A 21,491-nucleotide genomic window follows, 5' to 3' on the forward strand; every position below is an offset into this window, starting at 1 on the left:
AAATAAAATATTTTCCTCCTGTCAGTTCTCCCAGGGCTTTTGTGCTCCTTGGCTAGAAATGTTGAAGACAGGAGCAGGCTTTCTTCTTGTTGAGCTGTTTGGTAGAATACTGTCTCCACGCTTTCCTGTAACTCTCTACAAAAAAGGGTTCAAATTTGTAGTTACCATGTTTGGAATACAAACTTCGGCAAATTACAATGCTTGTCGTAATCCCTGAGGACAACTCAGATTCAGACAAATCACAGATCACTCCACTTGGTCAAATCATGGCAGTGTCTTCTACACTGGCATGGTTTGAGGATGTGACTGTTCCATTATCGTCAGACTCGGGGATGACCCCCTTGTAGCTTTTCCTGTTCCATAACCACACAGGGGCAAGTGACTGAAGATTCTTCTGAGCCCTTTAAGGACTGCAGAAAGCACTCCCGGGGTGGCAGAGGCACTGGAAGGGAAGTCCCTGCCAGTCCTCTCAAACTGGTCTTTTTCTGAGACATCAACTTCCATAGCTTAACTAGTAGGGTCTGCTGGAAGCTGCCCAGGGTTCTAATTGGTCTCTGCCTTACTGGAAGAGGCTCTGGTTATTGCTTCTACTACCCAATGAGTCCCAGCAGGATAATGTTCATCTTTTTAATGTGAGGGGAGCATTATTAAATTATCTGGTTTGGGTTGTAATAGAATTGTGGTTTCTTAGGATACTAGACTCCTTTGTACAGACAGTGCCAGACAGGGTTGCAGACTAGGAAACCTGCAGGGAAACCTCCCTGATATTGCCACTAATTAGCTGAAGTAAGCAGGAAAGAAACTGCATGCAGCGTATAGTGGTGTGTGGGTGGAGGCTGGAGGAATGTATACAGATACCATTGTACTTCTGATGATATAATTGCAGGTATGATAGGGTCTGAATTGGACTTGGAATACACCAAGCAATTTTCTGATTTAAAATAAAAATAATAATTTGGTTTGTTGCACTGAGTTTTAAATTGGGGTTGGGGTTGCCAACTAGTTGACAAGTCCTTGTTTGTCATCAATTTTAAAAAAAATCTTACGACATGTTTCATAAGGACAGCAGAAGTTCTTGGCTTCTGGGACTTCCAGCTGAAGTAATAGTGCTGTCTAATTTTCCCCTCTTTTTCTTTTCTTTTTGTACAATGTATTCTTTTCAGAACAGTTGCTTCGTCTTGCCCATTATGAGCTGGTTGCTAAGGCAGCATTTCATATATACAGAAATACGTCTGTGCTTCATATTGATGTTTTACTGTTAAACCCTGTCTAGACGCTTCTAAGTGAATACTAGAGTTCTATCTAGTATTCAGCTATGAACTGTTTCTTTTTGTGTATTAATATTTTGAAGAGTCAAGGAAAGGTAGTATGTAGTGTATGAACATGCAAAGCAAATTAATTATATACCACTGACATGACATACAGGGCAGAATCCTTTATAAATTATGTATTTGCTTTGAGATTTATGCTGTCTATGTTAGAATCACACTCCCTGTTACCTGTGCATTTCTGGGGGAAAGGCGTGTTTTTTGTTGAGATGAGAGAGGTTTCTCAATAAAGGAAAGAGCTGCTGTGCAGTATTTAGACTGTCAATGTAGTTTTGGGAGACATGATACATAAGGAAGAATCCAGTTTAAAATGGCTCACATTAGAGAGGTTATACTTCAGATATGTTGCCTGTTTTGTCTCTGATCAGTGAACAGATGAACAGAGAGAACCTTTATGGTTGGAAGCTGTTCAGTGATATTGTATATTTCTCTATAGTATACTATATTTTAGTATACTTTATTCAATAAATAATAACAATAATGTCTGTCATCTGTCCGTTCTGAGCCACAAGGATTTTAATTTTCTCATAAACAATGTGGAGGCAGCTGGTAACTCCATGTCCGTGGGACAGTGAAATCTGCTCCGGGCTTTAGTTTGAACTTTCAAATAGCTGTCCAAGGTGCTGAACCTATCAGGGCATCAATTAATTTATACGCTTAACTCAAGATGCATGTTAACTGATGGTTATTATATCCATAATGCAAACTGATGGTGGATTATTGATATTAATGTTCATATATTTCTTTCTCTTTTTGTACCTTTAATATTTTAAATTTATTTCATTATTTTTTCTTTTTTTCCCTTTCATTGTTAGATTTGCAATTAAAAATTTAATTTAAAAACTGTAAGAGTACTTGATAGAGGTGTATTAAATTATGCACGGCATGCAAAAAACAGTTAGGTATTCCAGTGTGGTGTAGTGGTTAGAGTGTTGGACTATGACCTGGGAGACCAGGGTTTGAATCCCCACACAGTTATGAAGCTCACTGGGTGACCTTGGGCCAGTCATTGCCTCTCAGCCTCAGAGGAAGGCAATGGTAAACCCCCTCTGAATACCGCTTACCATGAAAACCCTATTCATAGGGTCTCCATAAGTTGGGATCAACTTGAAGGCAGTCCATTTCCATTTTCATCTTTCCAGTTAATGTCACATACGAACCACTAACTGACCTGCACACAGGAGCATCTTCATGTCTGACAGCTTCCATGAGATCTTGATCTTATTATGGCAATGGAGTTGTCCTAAGTAGATGTCCAAGTAAGTTGCCATCGGCCTGGAAGTTTAGCCACAGGAAGATCCTTTTTGGTGCTGAGTCAAAATGAGGAAGGCTGTATTTTGCAAACATGCTCACCCCATGAAATGTGTGTATATGTACACGTACACACACACTTTCTAGCAATGTTTGCTTTTGTTTGTGCATGAGGAAGCATGTGTCAGTAGAGAAGGGCATGGTCTCTAATTTTCTTGGGAATTTTCTAAGTTTCTTTGGAAAAAAATTGGGGGAAATATAAAAAAGATTCTGAACCAGTTCAGGGGCTTGGAGAACATTTCCTATATTTCTCTGCAACCCAGCATGCTGTTAGCCTCCCTCTTCTCCTCTCAATTGCCTGTGCTGCCACCAATTTAAGAGCAGGGGACATATGTTTCAGGGTGGGTAAGTATGAGGAGGGCAGTGGAGATGAGGGGGAGGGAAGCTGGAAATTCTTCTCTGACTCATTTGTGGGATCCGTAACGACTTGGACTTTGTTAAGCTAACCTTTCATTTTGAAGTGGGCTTAATGTGGTTCATTTTTGAGCCTGGCTGGGGAGAACTGTTCTGACATCTCTAGGTGGAATAAAGAACATCTTATCTGAAATCCTCATCCAGATGTACTTCTGATTTTGGATGTCTTACATCTGCACTGCATTACTTTCAATGGGATGCCACATCCACATTCTGCTCCAACTAGTCAATTTAACAACATAGATGTATTTTTATTTATTATTTGATTTATATCCTGCCCTTCCTCCCAGTAGGAGCTCAGGGCAGCAAAGACTAGAGCTTGATTGGGGTGAAAATCTTATTGCAGGGTGCTCGTAGACAATGAAACTGTCAGTGGAGTGTGACAAGACAGGGAGCATTTCCATTGCTGAGGCAATGGAGGACTTAATCTTCCCTCAGTGGCGTGGATACATAGTCAGATCTGATTGCATATGTAATGCCAAGACATCAGTGTGCTTGCTGTGTGATTCCTGATTGGCTGGGATTACATAGTGAAGAAATCCTTTGAAGTAAAAAAAAATGAATTCAAAACAATAGAAGATGAAGGAAACAATGGCTACAACAGATGCAAAATGTGCAAAAAAAGTGAAAAGCAGTTATTTCTCCAAACCTTTTCCTGCCCACCATGTCAGCTTGTACATGAAAAATTAAACCTAATAAAAATTGGCACAACCCTAGTATTTTTACTTAAATGAGTAATTGCTTTAATAGAAATGGTGTTGTGAGGGAAGAAAGTTGTGTGTGAATAAATATTTGTAAGGTAAATAACATACATATAAATCCTCTGGGGCAAGAAATGGTCCACAAATTAGGTTGTACATATATAACATAAAGAATATAGAACCACAAATCATAGCCATTACCTAAGTCAGCTACTCAATATGTCAAGAACAAGTTTTTTCTACCCCTGTAGGAAAACAAGAATATAAGAATGGACTTGCTGGATAAGAACCAAACATCAATGTATTATTTTCATCTCATAAGGCTTACTCCATAGGGTTGTTGTGCTGTGTCCCCCCCCCAATAGTTTAAGGTGCCCTCTTATCGTTATCTCTTTCTGCTATATCATTTATTTTTTAGAATTGTACAAATTGGCCAATGCACAACAGAGAATTAAGAGCACTTATGCTCATTTATTTCAATATAACCAAAATGTGACCAGTATTCTAAAGGTGGGTATATAATAATAATAATAATAATAATAACCTTTATTGCTCTCTTTGCAAGAGCTAAGATTAATATTAATAGGAAATAACACAATTAATTTACATATCTCACTTTATGACAACAGACACAAGGGCAGTAATGCATAATGAAGCACCTATTTGAAAGAACTGTACCATGCTGACACTAAATATACTTAGTGCCTGTTCTTCCCTGCTGTCATGCACTGTGCATGTGATTTAGTGTACCATTTATTTATTTATTTATTTATTTAATTACATTTTTAGACCGCCCTATAGCAAGAAGCTCTCAGGGCGGTGTACAACAAATAAAACCACATTAAAATATGAGCAAGTGTGAAAAATATGGTACAATTATAAAAACATTAAACAAGATAGAAATATGAAATAGAGTTACCATTGAGTAGTCACTTCTTGCCAAATATACTAATTCAAATTGAGAAATTGAAACAAATCCCAAGTTAACATGATTTGAAGCCAAACATGTTTATACTGAACATGAAGCCTGAGTAAGTTACTTTTCCTGCTTCAAAAATGTTTAAACCCACACGAATCTCAATTATCACTGGAGTGCTAATACACAGCTTGCCAAGTTCTTGTTCTGCCTGAAAGTGCTGTGAGGTGACCTTAAAATGCCCTCCAGTCCAGCAATACTGAGTTTGCATACCTGTGTGAAGTAGAATAGAGTTATACATCTTAACAATTTAGATTCTCCATCCTTTTTTTAAACTTAGCAACTACGACAACAGCATGTTGTAACCATGTGTTACTGGTTGGTACACCTACTTCTTTTTCTTTACAAGAGTCAAAGGTGCAATGTTCTTCCATTTGTATGGGTGATAATCCAACTAAGCCACACTCAGAGCAGACACATTGGAATTAATGGACAAGCTACTTAAGCCCATTCATTTAATTGATTTCTTCACTATGTGATCCCAGCCAATCAGGAATTGCATAGCAAGCCCAATGATGTCTTGGCATTATATAGGCAATCTGATCTGCCACTGAGAGAAGATTAAATCAGTTCATACCACTCTATGATGAATATCAGATATAGCTGTATAATTCTCTGGCCTTTGTTCCATACGATAGAATGTATGAGAATGCATGCATGTAGAATGGATGTATGTAGAATGTATGTATGAATTCATGTTTGAGTATCCTTGCAAATATATAATGAATATTAACCTGCTAAAATGCTTTATGCCTTTATATATTCATATTAACAATGAATGATATACAAGAAGATGTCTTTTGGGGGTGTGTGTGAAAAAATCTGAATGTGAACAAAAATGTTATTTAGATTGTGTGTGTGTGTGATGTGCCTTCAAGTCAATTATGACTTATGGCGACTCTATGAATCAGTGACCTCCAGTAGCATCTGTTATAAACCATCCAGATCTTGTAAATTCAGGTCCGTGGCTTCCTTTATGGAATTAATCCATCTCTTGTTTGGTCTTCCTCTTTTTCTACTCCCTTCTGTTTTTCCCAGCGTTATTGTCTTTTCTAGTGGATCATTTCTTCTCATAATGTGTCAAAGTATGATAACCTCAGTTTCATCATTTTAGCATTTAGTGATAGTTCTGGTTTAATTTGTTCTAACACCAAATTATTTGTCTTATTTGCAGGGCATGGTATCTGCAAATCTCTGCCCCAACACCACATTTCAAATAAGTTGATTTTTCTTTTTTCACTGTCCAATTTTCACATCCATACATAGAGATCGGAAATACCATGGTCTGAATGATCCTGACTTTAGTGTTCAGTGATACATCTTTGCATTTGAGGACCTTTTCTAGTTCTCTCATAGCTGCCCTTCCCAGTCCTAGCCTTCTTCTGATTTCTCGACTATTGTCTCCATTATGGTTAATGACTGTGCCAAGGTATTGATAATCTTTGACAAGTTCAGTGTCCTCGTTGTCAACTTTTCCATCAGCATTCATTTCAGATCATGACTAATTTCTGCTAGTAGTATGGTATCATCTGCATATCTTAAATTATTGATATTCGCCCAGTTTTCACACCTGCTTCATCTTGATCCAAACCTGCTTTCCATATGATATGTTCTGCATATAGTTAAACAAATAGGGTGATAAAATACACCCCTGTCTCACACCCTTTCCGATGGGGAACCAATCTATTTCTCCATATTCTGGCCTTAAGGTAGTCTCTTGTCCAGAGTATAGGTTGCGCATCAGAACTATAAGATACTGTGGTACTCCCATTTCTTTTAAAGCATTCCATATTTTTTTCGTGATCTACACAATCAAAGGCTTTGCTGTAATCTATGAAACACAGGGTGATTTTCTTCTGAAATTCCTTGGTCCGTACCATTATCCAACGTATGTTTGCAATATGGTAAGAGCCTTTGTTGTAGAATCTTGAGCATTACTTTACTTGCATGGGATATAAAGGCAATAGTTCAATAGTTGCTGCATTCCCTGGAATCCCCTTTCTTTGGAATTGGGATGTATATTGAACGCTTCCCGTCTGTGGGCCATTGTTTTCTTTTCCATATTTGTTGACAAATTTTTGTCAACATTTGGACAGATTCAGTCTCAATAGTTTGTAGCAACTCTGTTGGTATGCCATCTGTTCCTGGTGATTTGTTTCTTCCAAGTATTTTAAGAGCAGCTTTCACCTCACATTCTAAAATTTCTGGTTCTTCATCATATGGTTCCTCTGTGAATGAATCTGTCATCTTTGCATCTCTTTTATAGAGTTCTTCAGTGTATTGCTTCCATCTTCTTTTTATTTTTTCTCAGTCTGTCAGTGTATTCCTCTGTTGATTATTCAACATCCTAACTCTTGGTTTGAATTTCCCTTTGATTTCTCTAATCTTTTGGAATAGGAATATAATTGGAATCTTGTTCTACCTTTTTTATTATCCTCTTCTATTTCTGTACAATAATTGTTGTAGTAGTTCTCCTTGTCCCTAGTCGCTGTATTATTGCATTTAGGGTTCTAACCACGTTTCTATCTCCTTTTGCTTTTGCTTTCCTTCTCTCTTTAACCATTTTAAGAGTTTCGTCAGTCATCCATTGAGGTCTTTCTCTCTTTTTAATTAGAGGTATTTTTTTTTGCATTCTTCCCTGATAATGTCTTACGGTTTTGCAAAGTTGCCTTATCAGTTGGGAAAAAAGGAAATTCTATAAAATATATTAAAAGCCAGATGAATAATCTAATAAATTAGCTGAAATGCATGTGACTTAGATGCTCTAAGGCCATTGGAATAAATAACACTAGACAATTTTGTACTTAGTGACCCACTTGTGTCTGCTATTAATATTACAGGTAAAGGTAATTTAATAATAATAGTAATGCAGTCCTAAGTTGGTGAGGAGGAGGAGATTCCATGGTGGCAAAACCACCACTTCCTAAGCCTTATTAGGTTGTGCTGCCCGGGCAGAAGGAGGATAGAAGCAGCTTTTTCTCTTTTTCCCAGCTTTTCTTCATTGTTTTTTAAAATTCTTCTCCCTTTAATCTCAATGGAAGGAAAATAATCTATGCCATTTCCAGTAGTCTTGCAGCCAGTTTGGTGTTTGTGTGTGTGCCTTTTAGGGGAATGAGGAGGTTTAGGATCCTGCAGATCTGTTGAAATGTCCTTGGGATTCTCTATATTGGCGTCTAATACTGGCACAGTTTGCACCTGTGGGGTGAGTGATGGCAGGTCTCCCTCTTATGGGCAGAGACAAAAGTCTGTATGTGTAGAAGGAGGTCTATCACCAGATGTGTCCTGATGGGGCAGTGGCAAGCTCTGCTGCCATCACTGTTCTGTGGGCAGAAACACCATTGGTATTAGAGACCAAAATGGAGAATTCTCTCTGCAAGATCATAAATTTTCTTCTTCCCCTGACACGCTTCCAAACTGGTCTCAGCATAGTTTGTCTGTCTCTCTCTTCCCCCCACACATAGCATTTTGGTCAGTGGGAGAGATTCAAAACAGCTAGTCAACTGTATGGGGGGGGGAGGAGGGAAGAAACTGCTCTACATACCTTCTGCCTTTACCAGTGGAGCTGGTAGGTCTTAGGAAATTGTGGTTTCTCTGCTAAAAAATCACCTTAGGATTGCCCTGCCAATCCTTTTTTAAAAAAAAAACAAATATTCTGCCTTCATGCATGTTTGAAAGAGAGACAGCCAGATCTGCTGCAATTAATGAGTTAATCAGTGTAATTGTGCAAAAAAACCCATCAAAAAACCCTAGCACCTGCTAAGGCTACTACACCACTACCGGGTGATGCTATATCGATATCACTCTTCAACCTGTACATTGGAAACAGATTTTTGCAAAGAAGCCTGCTGTTCTTTTCTCCATTGCCTGGAAAGGGAATGATGGCCACAGCTGGTCCAAAGCATTTTGGTGTCAGAGACAGAGTAGAAACTGGTGTTTGCACTCCAAGTCAAGGTGCATATTTCCAAGGCAAGAGAAGTTATTTCAGAACCTGACACGGAAAATCCTACACATGCCTTTTTCCTGTCCCTAGCAGTTTGCTGCCCTTTTCTCACACCCGAAATCTGCTCCTGAGACTGCCACCCCATTCTGCCTAATGTTAGGATTCGCCCTGATCATCAAGAGATATTCTGATAAGTTAGGCACAAACTATTTGGAAGGTTTTATGGACGTGCAACTCTTTTTAGGGATAATGGAGAAGAGGCACAACCTTAGTCTTTAAAATACTGCCTTGATGAGTGCTACATGTTCAGTGATGTGCTAACGTGATATTTACAAATGACACTTTAGTGTAACTCCTTGAATATATACAGGTGTATTTATAAGCAAGTTGCTTTCATACTGAAGCACCTGGCTATGACAATTCATACCTTCTTGAGGCTGTTAGGGACCAACATGTCTGCCCTAACCCAGTCTCCTGTATTTAGACTTTAGAACAACATAAGGCATGCACAAATCCTGTTCAGTATGGTTCCCTTTTCAGAAGTAGACACAGGATCACTGTCAAGCTGTGCAGTTTGACGTGCGGTTTCATCTGTTTGCTGTCTACAAAACTCTTCCCTCATTGTTCTTCCATGGTAATTCATTTTTATTTTTTGTTATGGATGTAGAAAAGAAGCCTTCACATACTATAAATAATAGCATAAAAACAGAGTTTTCTAGCAATTTTATTCTCTCATTTCCTATTTAAAGTACATTAACCTGTTAGTGTCCCCTACACACACACATTTTAGGCTTGCCCCAATAAATATGGTGGCTGCTAATGTATTCACAGATGCTAAAGACATGACTAGCTAGCTGCACTTAGCTTCAGCCAATAAGGCAAATCTATCCTGCTGTAATGTTCAATGCCCATATTATACCATATTGCCAATTATTAGGTGCATATCTGACTCCAGAGTGTTTCCCAAGTTTCTTTAGAAGGGGGAATAACAGATGAATTTGCTCACCTATTCATTTGCAGATTTATAATCCACTTCACAAGCAAAAGTCACTGAGGTGGTATACATTAAGATAAAATAAGATAAAACACAAGATTACAAACTTGGTAAACTAAAAGCAGTAAAACCATTTCTACAATTGTACAATTAATATTCTACAAAATGACTAGGCACATTTCAGGGAAAGTCTTCTTAAATAAAAATATATTCACTTTCAAAGGTAGTATGCCTTTGAATACCAAGCGCTGGCAATCATAAGTGGGAAAAGCACTCTTGTGCTGACGTTCTGCTTCCGGGTTTCAAGAGGGTAGCAACTTCACTAATTTCAGTTGGTAACTGATTCCAGAGGGTTGGAGCTGCAACAGTAAAAGCCCAGCTTCTAGTAAATATAATCACATATCTGGGCCATGTGCTACTCTCAGCAGTGCCCCATCTGAGGAGTGCAGTTGCCACATTATAGCTGCTCAGTGCCCATTTATGTGTATATCTGGAGATTATGGCTGTGTTGATGCAGTTAAGCTTATTTATGTATTTAATGAATTTGTATACCACCTTCGAGGATAAAACTCTTCCTAAGACAGTGCGTACAAAATGCAACCATAAAAGATATGATGCACTGGGATGATTGTTTATTACATGTATATCCTGCTTTTCCTCCAACAAGCTCAAGGTACATGTACGTGACACCACCCCCATTTTATTTTCACAACAACCTGTGAGGTAGGTTAGGTTTTGAGACTGGCCCAAGGCCGCTCAGTGAACTTCATGGCTGACTGGGGATTTGGACCCTGGTCTCTCAGGCCATCTTTCCACACTCTAACCCTTATACCAGTGATTCTCAAACGGTGCGCCCAGGCACACTGGTGCGCCCTAAGAGGTGGCTAGGTGTGCCTCAAATTTTATGAAAGTATATTTTAAAAATGAGAAGAAACCCATTTGTATAGGGTAAGTAATAGTTTTCTATAGTTTATTTTTATTCATAGTTTAAATATATATTAATATATTTTTAATTTTGTACATGGTGCGCCAGAAAATTTTCATATGTTTTACAGTGCGCCGCGAACCAAAAAAGTCTGAGAACCACTGCCTTATACAATAGTAATCCTAAATCAGATAATCCATTAAATCATGATTTGAACCAGGCTTGGGTAACCTTTGATCCTCCAGATGTTGCTGAACCTCAACTCCCATCATCCCTGGTCATGGGCCATGCTTGCTGTGGCTGATGGGAGCTGTAGTCCAGAAACATATGGAGGGGCTAGTGTAACTTGCCTTCTGCTCCTTTTCTTGAGCAGTGAGAGATAGTGATGGCTGGTGGCTCCATGTCAGTTGGGCAGTGGAATCCACTCCAAGTTTTAGTCCAACCTTTGAGGAGCTGTCCAAGGGCACAGCAAGGTTGTTGTGAGAACAACAGAGCAGGGGGAGAAAGATGGATAGTACCATGCAAGTTGCCTGAGCGCCTTGGAAGAAAGATGTGATACCCAAAGAAATTGAGTCACACCCCCCCCCACACACCATCTAGAATCCCTGGACCTTTCTGGAGTTTAGATATTTTGCCTTTGCTCCCTTGAAGTCTCATGCTTTGAAGCTCCTGATAGGTATTCTATGCTAGTCTTACTCAGAATAAACACACTGAAGTTAACAGACCTAATTTAGGTTAATTCATTTCAGTGGGCTACTCTGAGTAGGACTTAGTTGACTACAGCCCCCTCTCCGCCCTGCCTCTTACTGAAAAGCAAGGGCACTCTCGGCCTCCTATTGTTTAGCGCAGCATGGCCCTGAGAGCCCCTCCACCCCTTCCTTGTAAATTGTATTAAATAAGCGGCCGGATCCCGTTTGAACATCAGCCCGCGCGGCCGAGACTGGGGCATGAGAGCTGAGCTGACCGAGGCTTTGCATACATTACGCAAATACTCGATTCCCCAGCCTTTGCTCTGGGAGCGCGCTGGGCGCCCGCCCCTCGTCTAGGTGAATAAATTATGCTAATGAGACTCCCGAGGTTCTGGCAGGCGCTTGGAGGCGGCGTGCGCGGTGTACAGTCCGGAGAAGAGAGCGGGAGGCTCAGGAGTCGCTGCTGCTGCTACTGTTGCTGACAGCCGCTACTGAAGGCGCCTACGCAGGCAGGGGCTGCAAACATACTCCGGGGAAGGAGAAGAGCTGCTGCCGCCACCGCCGCCACCGCCGCCGGGCTCCCTCCCTTTGGGCTGCGCGTAAAGCGCGCCAAGAAGCCAGTGGAGAGCGAAAGAGAAGCAACAAGTCTCCCGTTTGCGTCGTCAGGGGCGGGACGGGGAGAGGGGAGCAGAGCAGAGCACCTGGGCGCCGCCCCTGGGACCTTCCACAAAGGCTGCTTGTGAAGCCGAAATTCCCCCTCCGCCGCTTCTCTCTGGCTGCTGAGACCCTTCCACGCCTGCTTGGATGGCAACTTTGGGGGTACCCTGGAAAAGCCTGCCACGATCTCTTTGCATTGAAAGGCCACTTGGCTTTGGAGGGGACTAATTTGGAGTTTATTATTATTATTATTATTATTATTATTATTATTAGTGTTTGTGTGCATTTCCGTTATTGTTTTGTTGGCGGGGACCTCTTGGCAAACTATTCCTCCGCGAAGGAGGAGAAAGAAAGGAAATTTCATTCCTGCCTCGAGTCCCAACCGAGCATGGTGGGGAAAAGCCAGGACGCCAAAGGTCAGGATCCCGACGGGGAGGCCAGCTGCTTTGGAGGACAGCGCTGCTGCTCCAGCAGGACTGCGCCCTCCAGCTCGCTGCTGGCTGCCCTCCTCTTCTCTGTGGTATCCATCGTTTCCTGCGTGTATCTGGGGATGAAGACCAATGACCTTCAGGCCAGGGTCTTGGCCATCGAGACTGCCCAAGGGGACATATTTGCTGCTGCTTCTGCTTCTGCTTCCAACCAGCTGATGCCCAGCTATACTTTGGATCAGCTGAATTCACTGATGCAGGACAAGGTGGAGCAACTTTTGGCTCAGGTGGAGTGGCTTCAGAAACTGAGGGTGGGACTTGGACATCCCAGTCAGCCAGCCAGCTCAGGAATGCCTCTGTTTCAGGGATGGGACCAGTTGTATATTTATCCCCTAGGTCTCAGCCAAAGGCAATAAACAAAAATATGGGGGATGAATTCAACAGAAAAGAGAGAGGAGCTGCGTAAAGAGAGTTGGGGGGGGGAGTGAAACTAGCCAAATGTTTGTGTGGGCAAGTGCTGGAGTAACTTTTAGGACTAAATTTAGCTGATTTTCTTTTTTGGAGATAATTTTCTGGCAGGGCTCCCCATGACTTAACCCTTCAGTTTGATTTGAATGCCAGAGAGGCAGTCTCTTCATTATTATTGTTCAGAGAGAAACATCACAGACAAACAAGAATAATGAAGAAAGTGCCTCTGAGCACGTACAGGGTGCCTTTCCATTTGATCATTGTCTGATTTAGAAGAAAGGAACTACAGCAATCCAAACAGGGTGCTGTCTGGACAAGTCTTGAACTTTAGCACCAAATTAAGGCCTGATGGGCAGTTGCTTGAACATGATCTTGAAAGTCAGGGTTGTTGTGATGGTCTAATGAACTAAAGGCAATAATGGGCATCTGCTGTGTTCTGTGGGTGTGGAATAAAGGGACAGCCTTATAAAATTAGGGATAACTTGAAAAAAGGCATTGGCAGTGCTATATCAGGGTTGCTCCATGTGCATTTCAAAGTGATGATGCTCCTACTGACTTGTAGGAGAAATCCCTTTTCCTTCATGGCTTGTGTTGTGGCTCTTAAATGCTTTACTAAGATCTTTTAGAAGATAAAAATGTTCCAAACTTGAGGCTCAACAACAACCTATGCAGACATGTGGCTGTAAAATGCAGATCCAAGTTTCAACAGGCTGCCAGGACCTGTCCCGAGAGACCATTTGGCAGCAGCCAGAATTCAATTGGCAGCACTTACTCCTATAATGTGGTAGCATTTGACCTTACTATATTCATTATTCTCTCATCTCTAATTTACAGATATTCACCCGAACCCACGTTTTCTGCATTAATTTTGTGCTTCACAGATGTGGGAAAGGGTGGGTGACTATGTTCACATGAAACGGTAAAAGATTAGTGCAAAAGTGATGCATGGAAAAGTCCGTATGTGTGCATTTATGTGTGTTACCATTTAATCCGTTATTGTCAGAGTGAATAAGTGATGTGAACTGATTGAAATCCAAGTTTAGAAGCCATTGTAAATTAAGCGGGTTACATAGAGATAAATAATATTTTAACACAGATACACAGAACATTCTGGGAGGAAGGGTGGGATATAAATTAAATTATTACTGCTGTTTATTAAACACCAGTTCTGCTGCAAATGACTAACACACTGCTTACCAATTTTCTATTGCCTTTCCTCTCCCTACAGAAGTCTTATGAGCATATGGCAAGAATCAGAATAGCAAGAGAAGCTCCTCCAGAATGCAACTGTCCACCAGGTAAATGGTAATAGCATGAAAACCTCCTCTTGTAGCCAGACAGTTTTGGCACTGCTTTTATTTAATGGCTGTTGTTGGGTTCTTTGATAAGCTGAAGAAGGGTTTGAGAGTATAATGTAAAGATAGCACCTGTCTACTGAAGGTTAATATTGTCAGAAGGGAAAATGTCAGTGAATATGGAAGGACACCCTTAAACTGTCTAAATGAATACCAGTTTTATTGAAACCAGTGGAATTTTCTTCCGTGTAACTGTGATGCGTGGTAGGATCTTGGCTCTTAAATATTTTTAATCTGTGCAATGTGATGTTAAGCATGCTCACTACAAATTAAATCACACTGAATTCAATTGGACTCGCTCTCTAGTAAATTAAGGCTGCAATCCAATACAGACTTACCTGGGAGTAAGTCCCATTGAACCCAATGGAGCTTACCTCAGAGTGGACATGTATTAGATTGCAGCCTAGTTTAGGAACGCTGTCTGAGGCTGCAATCCTGCAACCACTTACCTGGAGATAAACCCTTTTGAATTCAGTGGACCTTCTTCTGAGCAGACCTGTACAGGATTGCACTGTGAGTCTGCAATCTCAGGCACAGTTGCTTGGGAGTAAATCCCATTGAATCCTGTGGGATGTACTTATGATTAAAGATTCATCTGATAAGGCTGTAAGGCTGCAATCCTGTTCATAGTTGCTTAGATGCAACTGCCAGTTAATATAGATGAACTTACCTTCAAGTAAATATGCATAGGTTTGGGCTTTCAGACTGCCTTAAAGTAAGGTGCATCCAGATCAGTGGGATTTACTCCCAATACATTTATTTAAGAGGGAAGTGTTAGGTATGTGAATGCATTCACGTAATGATGCAAGCTGTTCAGAGATGTTTGCATTTTAAAAGCAGCGGCTCGCATTTTGACACTATGTAGTGTAGGATTGCATCTGTAGCTGTTCTATGCAGTTGTTTGGCTCTTCTGAAAAGAGCAGTATGCTAAGTATATCAGACAGTTCAGAAAACAGAGCCAAAAATAATTTTAGTGTTTGGTTTCAGTTTGCATTAAATAATATATAAAATTTTGGGTTACTGTTTCCTTCATCATTATAGAGGATATTTTACCAGGTGACTGCATGTCTCCTGCTGTATATTATTATAAGGAATATGAGCTCACTACTGAAATCCATTAACTTGACTGGAAGTTCTTAGCAAGCAAACCTTTAAGTGGTGGATTCTATGAAAAAGGGGTCAATAATTTGTGAAATTGTATTATATTCTTGCAGTCTATTTTGGTAAGTCAAGTGCTGTTTAGGTAACTTGACTATTTACATGAATGTTTGTAGAAGTTATGGATGAAGTTGTGCAGTTTTATATCAGGTTTCTTGAAATTAGAGTATGTTTCAGGATAAGGTACTATTGCAAGTATTTATATATGGCGCACACCAGCAAAATGGTATCAACTTAAAGAATAATATGGGAAGACTGTAAGTTATTTAATCCTCTAGAGCAGCCTTTCCCAACCAGTGTGCCTCCAGATGTTGTTGGACCACAACTCCCATCTTCCTGACCATTGGCAATGCTGGCTGAGGCTGATGGGAATTGTGATCCAACAACATCTGGAGGCACACTGGTTGGGAAAGGCTGCTCTAGAGTCTTGAAAAGTTGTTGGTTTGTCATGTACTTACTAGTCTCTTAGCCTGTCAATTAGTCCATCAGAAACGTAAGAGCCTTTCACATGTTACTCATGTGAAGTGGGCATCACATGATTATTGGGGAGCAGTGCATGTTCCCTGGGAGAAGTGTTGGGCATACTGCCTGGTCATGTCCCAGATGACCATGTGTTAGCATGGTCTTCTGCATTGAAGCACTTACTCATGCGGACGTTTTCATGCAGTAGAGATACCTGATCACACTAGTGTTGATCGTGGGGAAAGCTATGCGTGAGAAGCTGCTTGCATGTAGGCTTCTCCATTGCAGATGGCCGTGCTAATGCAAGGAGGTCTGGAGTCAGGGCCAGGCAGCAAGAAATGTGGCTCCACTTTTCTGTAATTGAGTTAAGCATGAAGGGGGCTCTGGAGGATGGCTGAATCTTAGAGCTACAGGTCATTATACAGACACAGATTCATGTTTGCCACTGAGTGTTCTATCAACAGAAATGTACAGCCGTTTGTAACTCCCTGATGAACACACATGTATGGTACACATAATTTATAATCGTCTGATTGTAAAATTCATACTTTTACATTTTTTATTGCACTTCAAGTACCTAAAAGGAAATATCTGAACTGGCTTGGTTTTCACTGTGATGATTAGTAGTACTGATATTTTTAGCTCCTTGTTATCCTTTTTAACATTATTGACAGCTAACTGGCATTAAGATTAAAGAGAGTCACTAAGATTTTGGTAGGTATGCTGGCTCTGTAGAAGAAAAAACATGTAGGCAATGTGATACCATTTATTAATCCAGCAAGCGTTCAAAAATGCTGGATGCATACGTTTTTGAGTTATGCAAAACTCTTTTGCAAACCTAGCTGTTTGGTAAGCTTCCCTGAGTGCCCTATTATAGGGTAGAAGGGCAGGATAGAAATATTTTAAATAAATAAACAAATAATAAAACAAACACTGCCTTGTGTTATTCTAGCAAAGTTGAATGGTCTTTAAATATATTAAAAAAGTAGAGTTGGTGTTGGTTTGAACAGCCATATCTGATGAAGTATTCTGTGTGACCTTCAAACTTGCATGAAATTTGTAAGAGCAGAGATAATACAGCAGAAGCTTTTTTCAGAGAAGAAACACAAACATTTTGTCAGGCTTTGGCTAATATGTGTGTGCAGCAAAAGTTTGGGCTTCAGTAGGCATTGTCTACTACTCTCTTAAGGGGTATGCTCAAACATGCAAGATGCATTCTTTGAGGCTCAAATACCATGCTCTCCATGAGATTTATTACTGGGAAAGAACTATAGTTGCTGAATAAGGACTCCTGGGCTACTTTCAAGCTTAGAAACAGCCTCTTCTTATAACTGCATTTGTTGCACATGCTGCTCTTCTTCTTTGCTGCCACTAGAGCTCCACATTATACCAACTATTACCTGAGCATCCTCTCTCTTAATATTGTGTTCCATTATATTGAATCAACTGGATTTATAAGCAGTGGAAGACATGTTCCAAAATGATGAAGATAGGGCACATCCTAAAATGGCATGTGTCAGGGATTGAAAACTTTATAGAGATGAGATGAAATTAAAATGAATAGAATGTTAAAAATATTTTACAAAGAGGCCTTAAATTGACATAGAATGAGGGAAAGCAGTCCTCATCTTTTGATTGATAATTATTCTGAAGAATGGCTGGTGGAATCGAAAAGTGATCATATGCATGATTGCTGTACTTCAGAATTTGTAAATTAAATGTGAAGTCTCAGACTAAACTGATCTAAAATGAAAGTTTTGAGTTTCCAATTGGGAGAAGGATTTAAGGAACATTTGAATGAAATCACTGCAAATAGTTCAAAGGTAAGAAGAGAATAGAGGAAAGAGACTTTTGTGCAGCCATTGTCTACTCTAATGGTTACTCCCTGCATAATCCCTCTTGCAAGGCACTCAGTAACAGTATTTCATGTGTTCTGAGTTTGCTTAGAAGTTAGGTTTCCATATGGTTATGAACTTGCCTGTTGCATGAGCAAATACTTTATGAAGGTTTGTATTTGCTGCTTGCACTAGCATGTCACAAACTGTGCCAGCTTGTGCATGGAGTTAATTCTGACACTGCAGGCAGTACAAACGTGTTAGGTCTGGGACCTTTCAAAGGTTGAAAAAGTTGGTAAGTGTGTCATAGCTGATCATAAAACTCAAGTTGAAATCCTTCCTCAGCTATGAAGATCTTTACATGGTTATGAGATGTTGCTATCACTCAGCCTAACCTGCCTCAAAGGTTGATACAAGTCTAAAATGCTGCTTAGAGGAAGGGTAGGTAATAATTAAAATTAATAACAACTAATTTTGTGGAAAAGAGTATTGGGACTAGTTTGTGCAATGTAACAAAATAGGGCAACTGTTCAGACTGGGTAAGAGTTTGTTTGGACCATAGTGTTTTAAAGTGCCCATATCCATCAGTTCCCAATTATGTGTCAATGTATCAGTTGTTTTCTTTGTCACAATGTGGCAAATTATGAAAAGCTCCATAATTTTCTGCTAGCATCACTGGGAAACAAAGCATTCAAGTAGGTCTTGAAAAGTTAGATTTCTCTGAACATAATTCTTGTTCTATTTTTGTAGCCAAATAAATGCTCAGGTAAATAGAGATGGAACTATGAGGAGTCCATCTGCTACTCTGGTTTGATGATGTTTTAGTTTATTTTAGTTCATTAAATTTATTTATTACTTCACACAACTGAAAGGAGTCTCAAAACAATTTAAAAGAAAAGCAAGATACAAAATTAACATAGTAAAATATCCAAAAAATCCCAATACAAGTATATTAAAAGTGTTAATCTAAAAAGCCAGTATGATATATAATCTGAATACATGTATGTAGACTGGATTCTCTAATTTCTTTTCGTTACGTCTCCCCACTGTGGCTGTATACTTTAAGATTACATCGAGAGTTAGGGTCAACATTGCGTTATTAGAATGGATTCTACAGTAGTTTTTTTAAAAAATGTAAGTACTGTGAAAGAACTACCAGCTTTTGTGTGACAAATGACATTCTTCTTTATGAATTGTATTAAAAACATTGAGTTCCTTGGCAAACTGCAATCTTTTGACCATATGGGAAAGATCTAATCTCCTGAGACTGAAGTACAGTAAGTGAGTGTGATTCTGATTCATGTGAGATATTCACCCCCTTGTGGTTCTCCGTGGTAGGAATCTACATGGGCAAAGAATGGTTTCTTAAAGGCTGGGACACTGAGCAAAACCCAATTCATAACGTTCCCTGGCTGGCCAGCCAGTATGCGTGCGAGTCCTTTTAACCAAATGGAGCCTTTAGTCTTTTTTCCTTGTCAATAGTGTTTTCATTTCTTCTCTTATAAAGAAACCTCTCCAAACCTTGGACATTTCCATGAAATCTAGGTTTCCACCAATGATGTATGCTTTATGTATTAACTACTTCCTTTTCTGCAATGAATACAATGAAGACACTGTTGAATCAAGCAATAGTTTCCCCCCCACTTTGTATGCAGCCATAAGCCATATGCTGAAAGAAAGTCAGTTGAAAAAGTCTCTGAGATTGCAATGCAATGGAGGGTTGTTAGAGAGTAATCACCTTTGAACACAATGGGACTTACTTCCTAGGAAACATGCATATTTTATTTGCACAGCAAATAAAATATATAAATGACAGCCATTATTTTTTTGCCCCATATCGTATGCAATACATGCTAATATATTGTCAGATGGAGTTTTGCACCTCCATGCAATGCCACCAGTAACATTACAAAAATGCCATGCCATTCAGCAATGGGGTGTACATTGGAATGCATAGTCAAAATTATGCTTCATTTGGATTCCCCCCCTCTTCTATTCAAAACTTCTTTTAAAAATGTAATCATTGTTCCAACAATATAATTTGGGTTTCATTCAAAGTTGCAGTTAGTATTCACAGTCAAAGCTGCACATAGGGCTGTAACCTTTAGGTTGAAATCTTATGTCTGCTTACCTGGGTGTAAGCCCCTGAATAAACATGCACAGGGTTGTACTACAGACATGAGCGGTCTCCCTGGCAGGCAGAATTTGACAGATGAGAATTTTATTTTTGCCAGTGATGCAGATATTAAAGGCACACATCCTATGCCTTTGAGAAGAGGGCAGCCCTGAGGTTGCTCTTAGCCATGAAGGCATTGGAAGATAGTAGCTGAATGCAGGGTACAAATCCAATTCAATTGCAACCTTCAAACCACTAGTTTGATGTGAAGGGGGGTAAATTAGCTTAAGGCTAATCTTGCATGCTGATTCATCCAGTAAAATGAAATAAAGTAAGTAATTTTTAGCGCAGAGAAATAAATGAAATTTAGAAATATTTATTTGTTAACCCAATTTATAGATTGACCTTCATTACACTGTAATCCCAAAATGGTTTCCAATAAAAGTTTAAAAATATAATACAGTGAAATATATCAAAATATATGTTGGATAAATCCAACCTAAAACCATTACAAATAAAGAGCAGTAAGTTAACACTATAAGACCTTGCCATTAAATTAACAATTTAATAAACATACAGTTTTGAAAGGATCAGGAAGGATAGCAACAGTGAAAGCATTAAGAACTGTGCAGGATTAGTGAGGTGAGAGAGAGAGAGAAAAAAAACAGCACAATCCTAAGCATGTTTACTCAGATGTAAGGCCCATTCAGTTCAATGGGATTTGCTCACAAGTAACTTCGCTTAGGATTGCAACCTCAGTTTGGTTGCAATCAGGTTAAGAAAATCTTGGAGGCTATTCAAGAAGAACCAAGTGAAACAGACAGAAAATAAATGTAGGGTAATCTCCAGAAGTTTTTTTTTTTAAAGCACATATCCATAAATCACCAGTGCAAAAAAATTAATTTTGCAGAAGTGAGGGTCTTGGAATCTACTCTTATATATAGAAATGACACTGTAGTAATTGATACCTTTATGTCTGTTTTGGTTGTGCTGATCTCATTGACAGAACACCTATTGGTTTCAGCGGAAACAATTGTACAGGAAGCCTCACCCAGCATATGAACAAACCTTTTAACATTCTTCTCTCTTCACCAGTGGTATTTGAGAGAAAACGTACAACCTTCAGTGATGAACTTTTGTCTTTTTGAGAGTCTTGTCTTTTTTACAGACACTTTGAACAGAAGATTAAAAATGTGGGACCTCTGATGTGGGATGAGACAGTTTGCAGTAGATACTGAAGTATGCGATTACTTAGACTGTGGACAAGGTTGATAACACGAATTTCTATGGCATGTTATTGATTGGATAGCATACGTTCCTTCATGCCAAGCAAGTTGAACAACACTGGCATTTTCAAAACCTAACTTGCTGTTTCTAGATTTTTTTTTTTTAAAAAAACACCTGTAGCCTGGAATAATTTCTGGTCTGTTGGGCGCTGTCATCATTCTGAATTGCCTCTTTCTTCCTCCTTTCACCATCTGCATCTATTTTGTGCTGCTCCTCCAAGATTCCCATTGTTTTCCATTTGAAGAGTTTCCATGCTTACTGTATAATTTGCCATGTTTGGTGCTGTTGCATAAAAATGTGTAAAACCAAGTAAACATTACAGGAAAGGCAAACTTGAAAAGATAGCCTGGCATGCCCTACATTCCTAGTTTAGATCTAGATGGCATTATGAAGATGCTGCATTAATTAATTTAGCTGGTTGTGGCATGAACTGGTAAAACATCTTCT

General features: G+C 39.6%; 1 protein-coding gene across 1 annotated transcript in view; it reads left to right on the forward strand.

Moving 5' to 3' along the window:
- The first annotated feature begins 11,648 nt into the window (after positions 1–11,648).
- The window catches only part of LOC133364552 (collagen alpha-1(XXV) chain-like), a 244,550-nt gene continuing 234,707 nt past the window's right edge, over positions 11,649–21,491 (forward strand). Inside the window, exons 1-2 of the mRNA XM_061585423.1 lie at positions 11,649–12,650; positions 14,060–14,129. Of these exons, the coding sequence (XP_061441407.1) occupies positions 12,324–12,650; positions 14,060–14,129 (397 nt within the window). The 5' untranslated portion in view covers positions 11,649–12,323. The remainder of the gene's footprint in view (positions 12,651–14,059; positions 14,130–21,491) is intronic.

The sequence above is a fragment of the Rhineura floridana genome, chromosome 9 (assembly GCF_030035675.1).
Source record: "Rhineura floridana isolate rRhiFlo1 chromosome 9, rRhiFlo1.hap2, whole genome shotgun sequence".
In the NCBI taxonomy this organism is placed as follows: domain Eukaryota; kingdom Metazoa; phylum Chordata; class Lepidosauria; order Squamata; family Rhineuridae; genus Rhineura; species Rhineura floridana.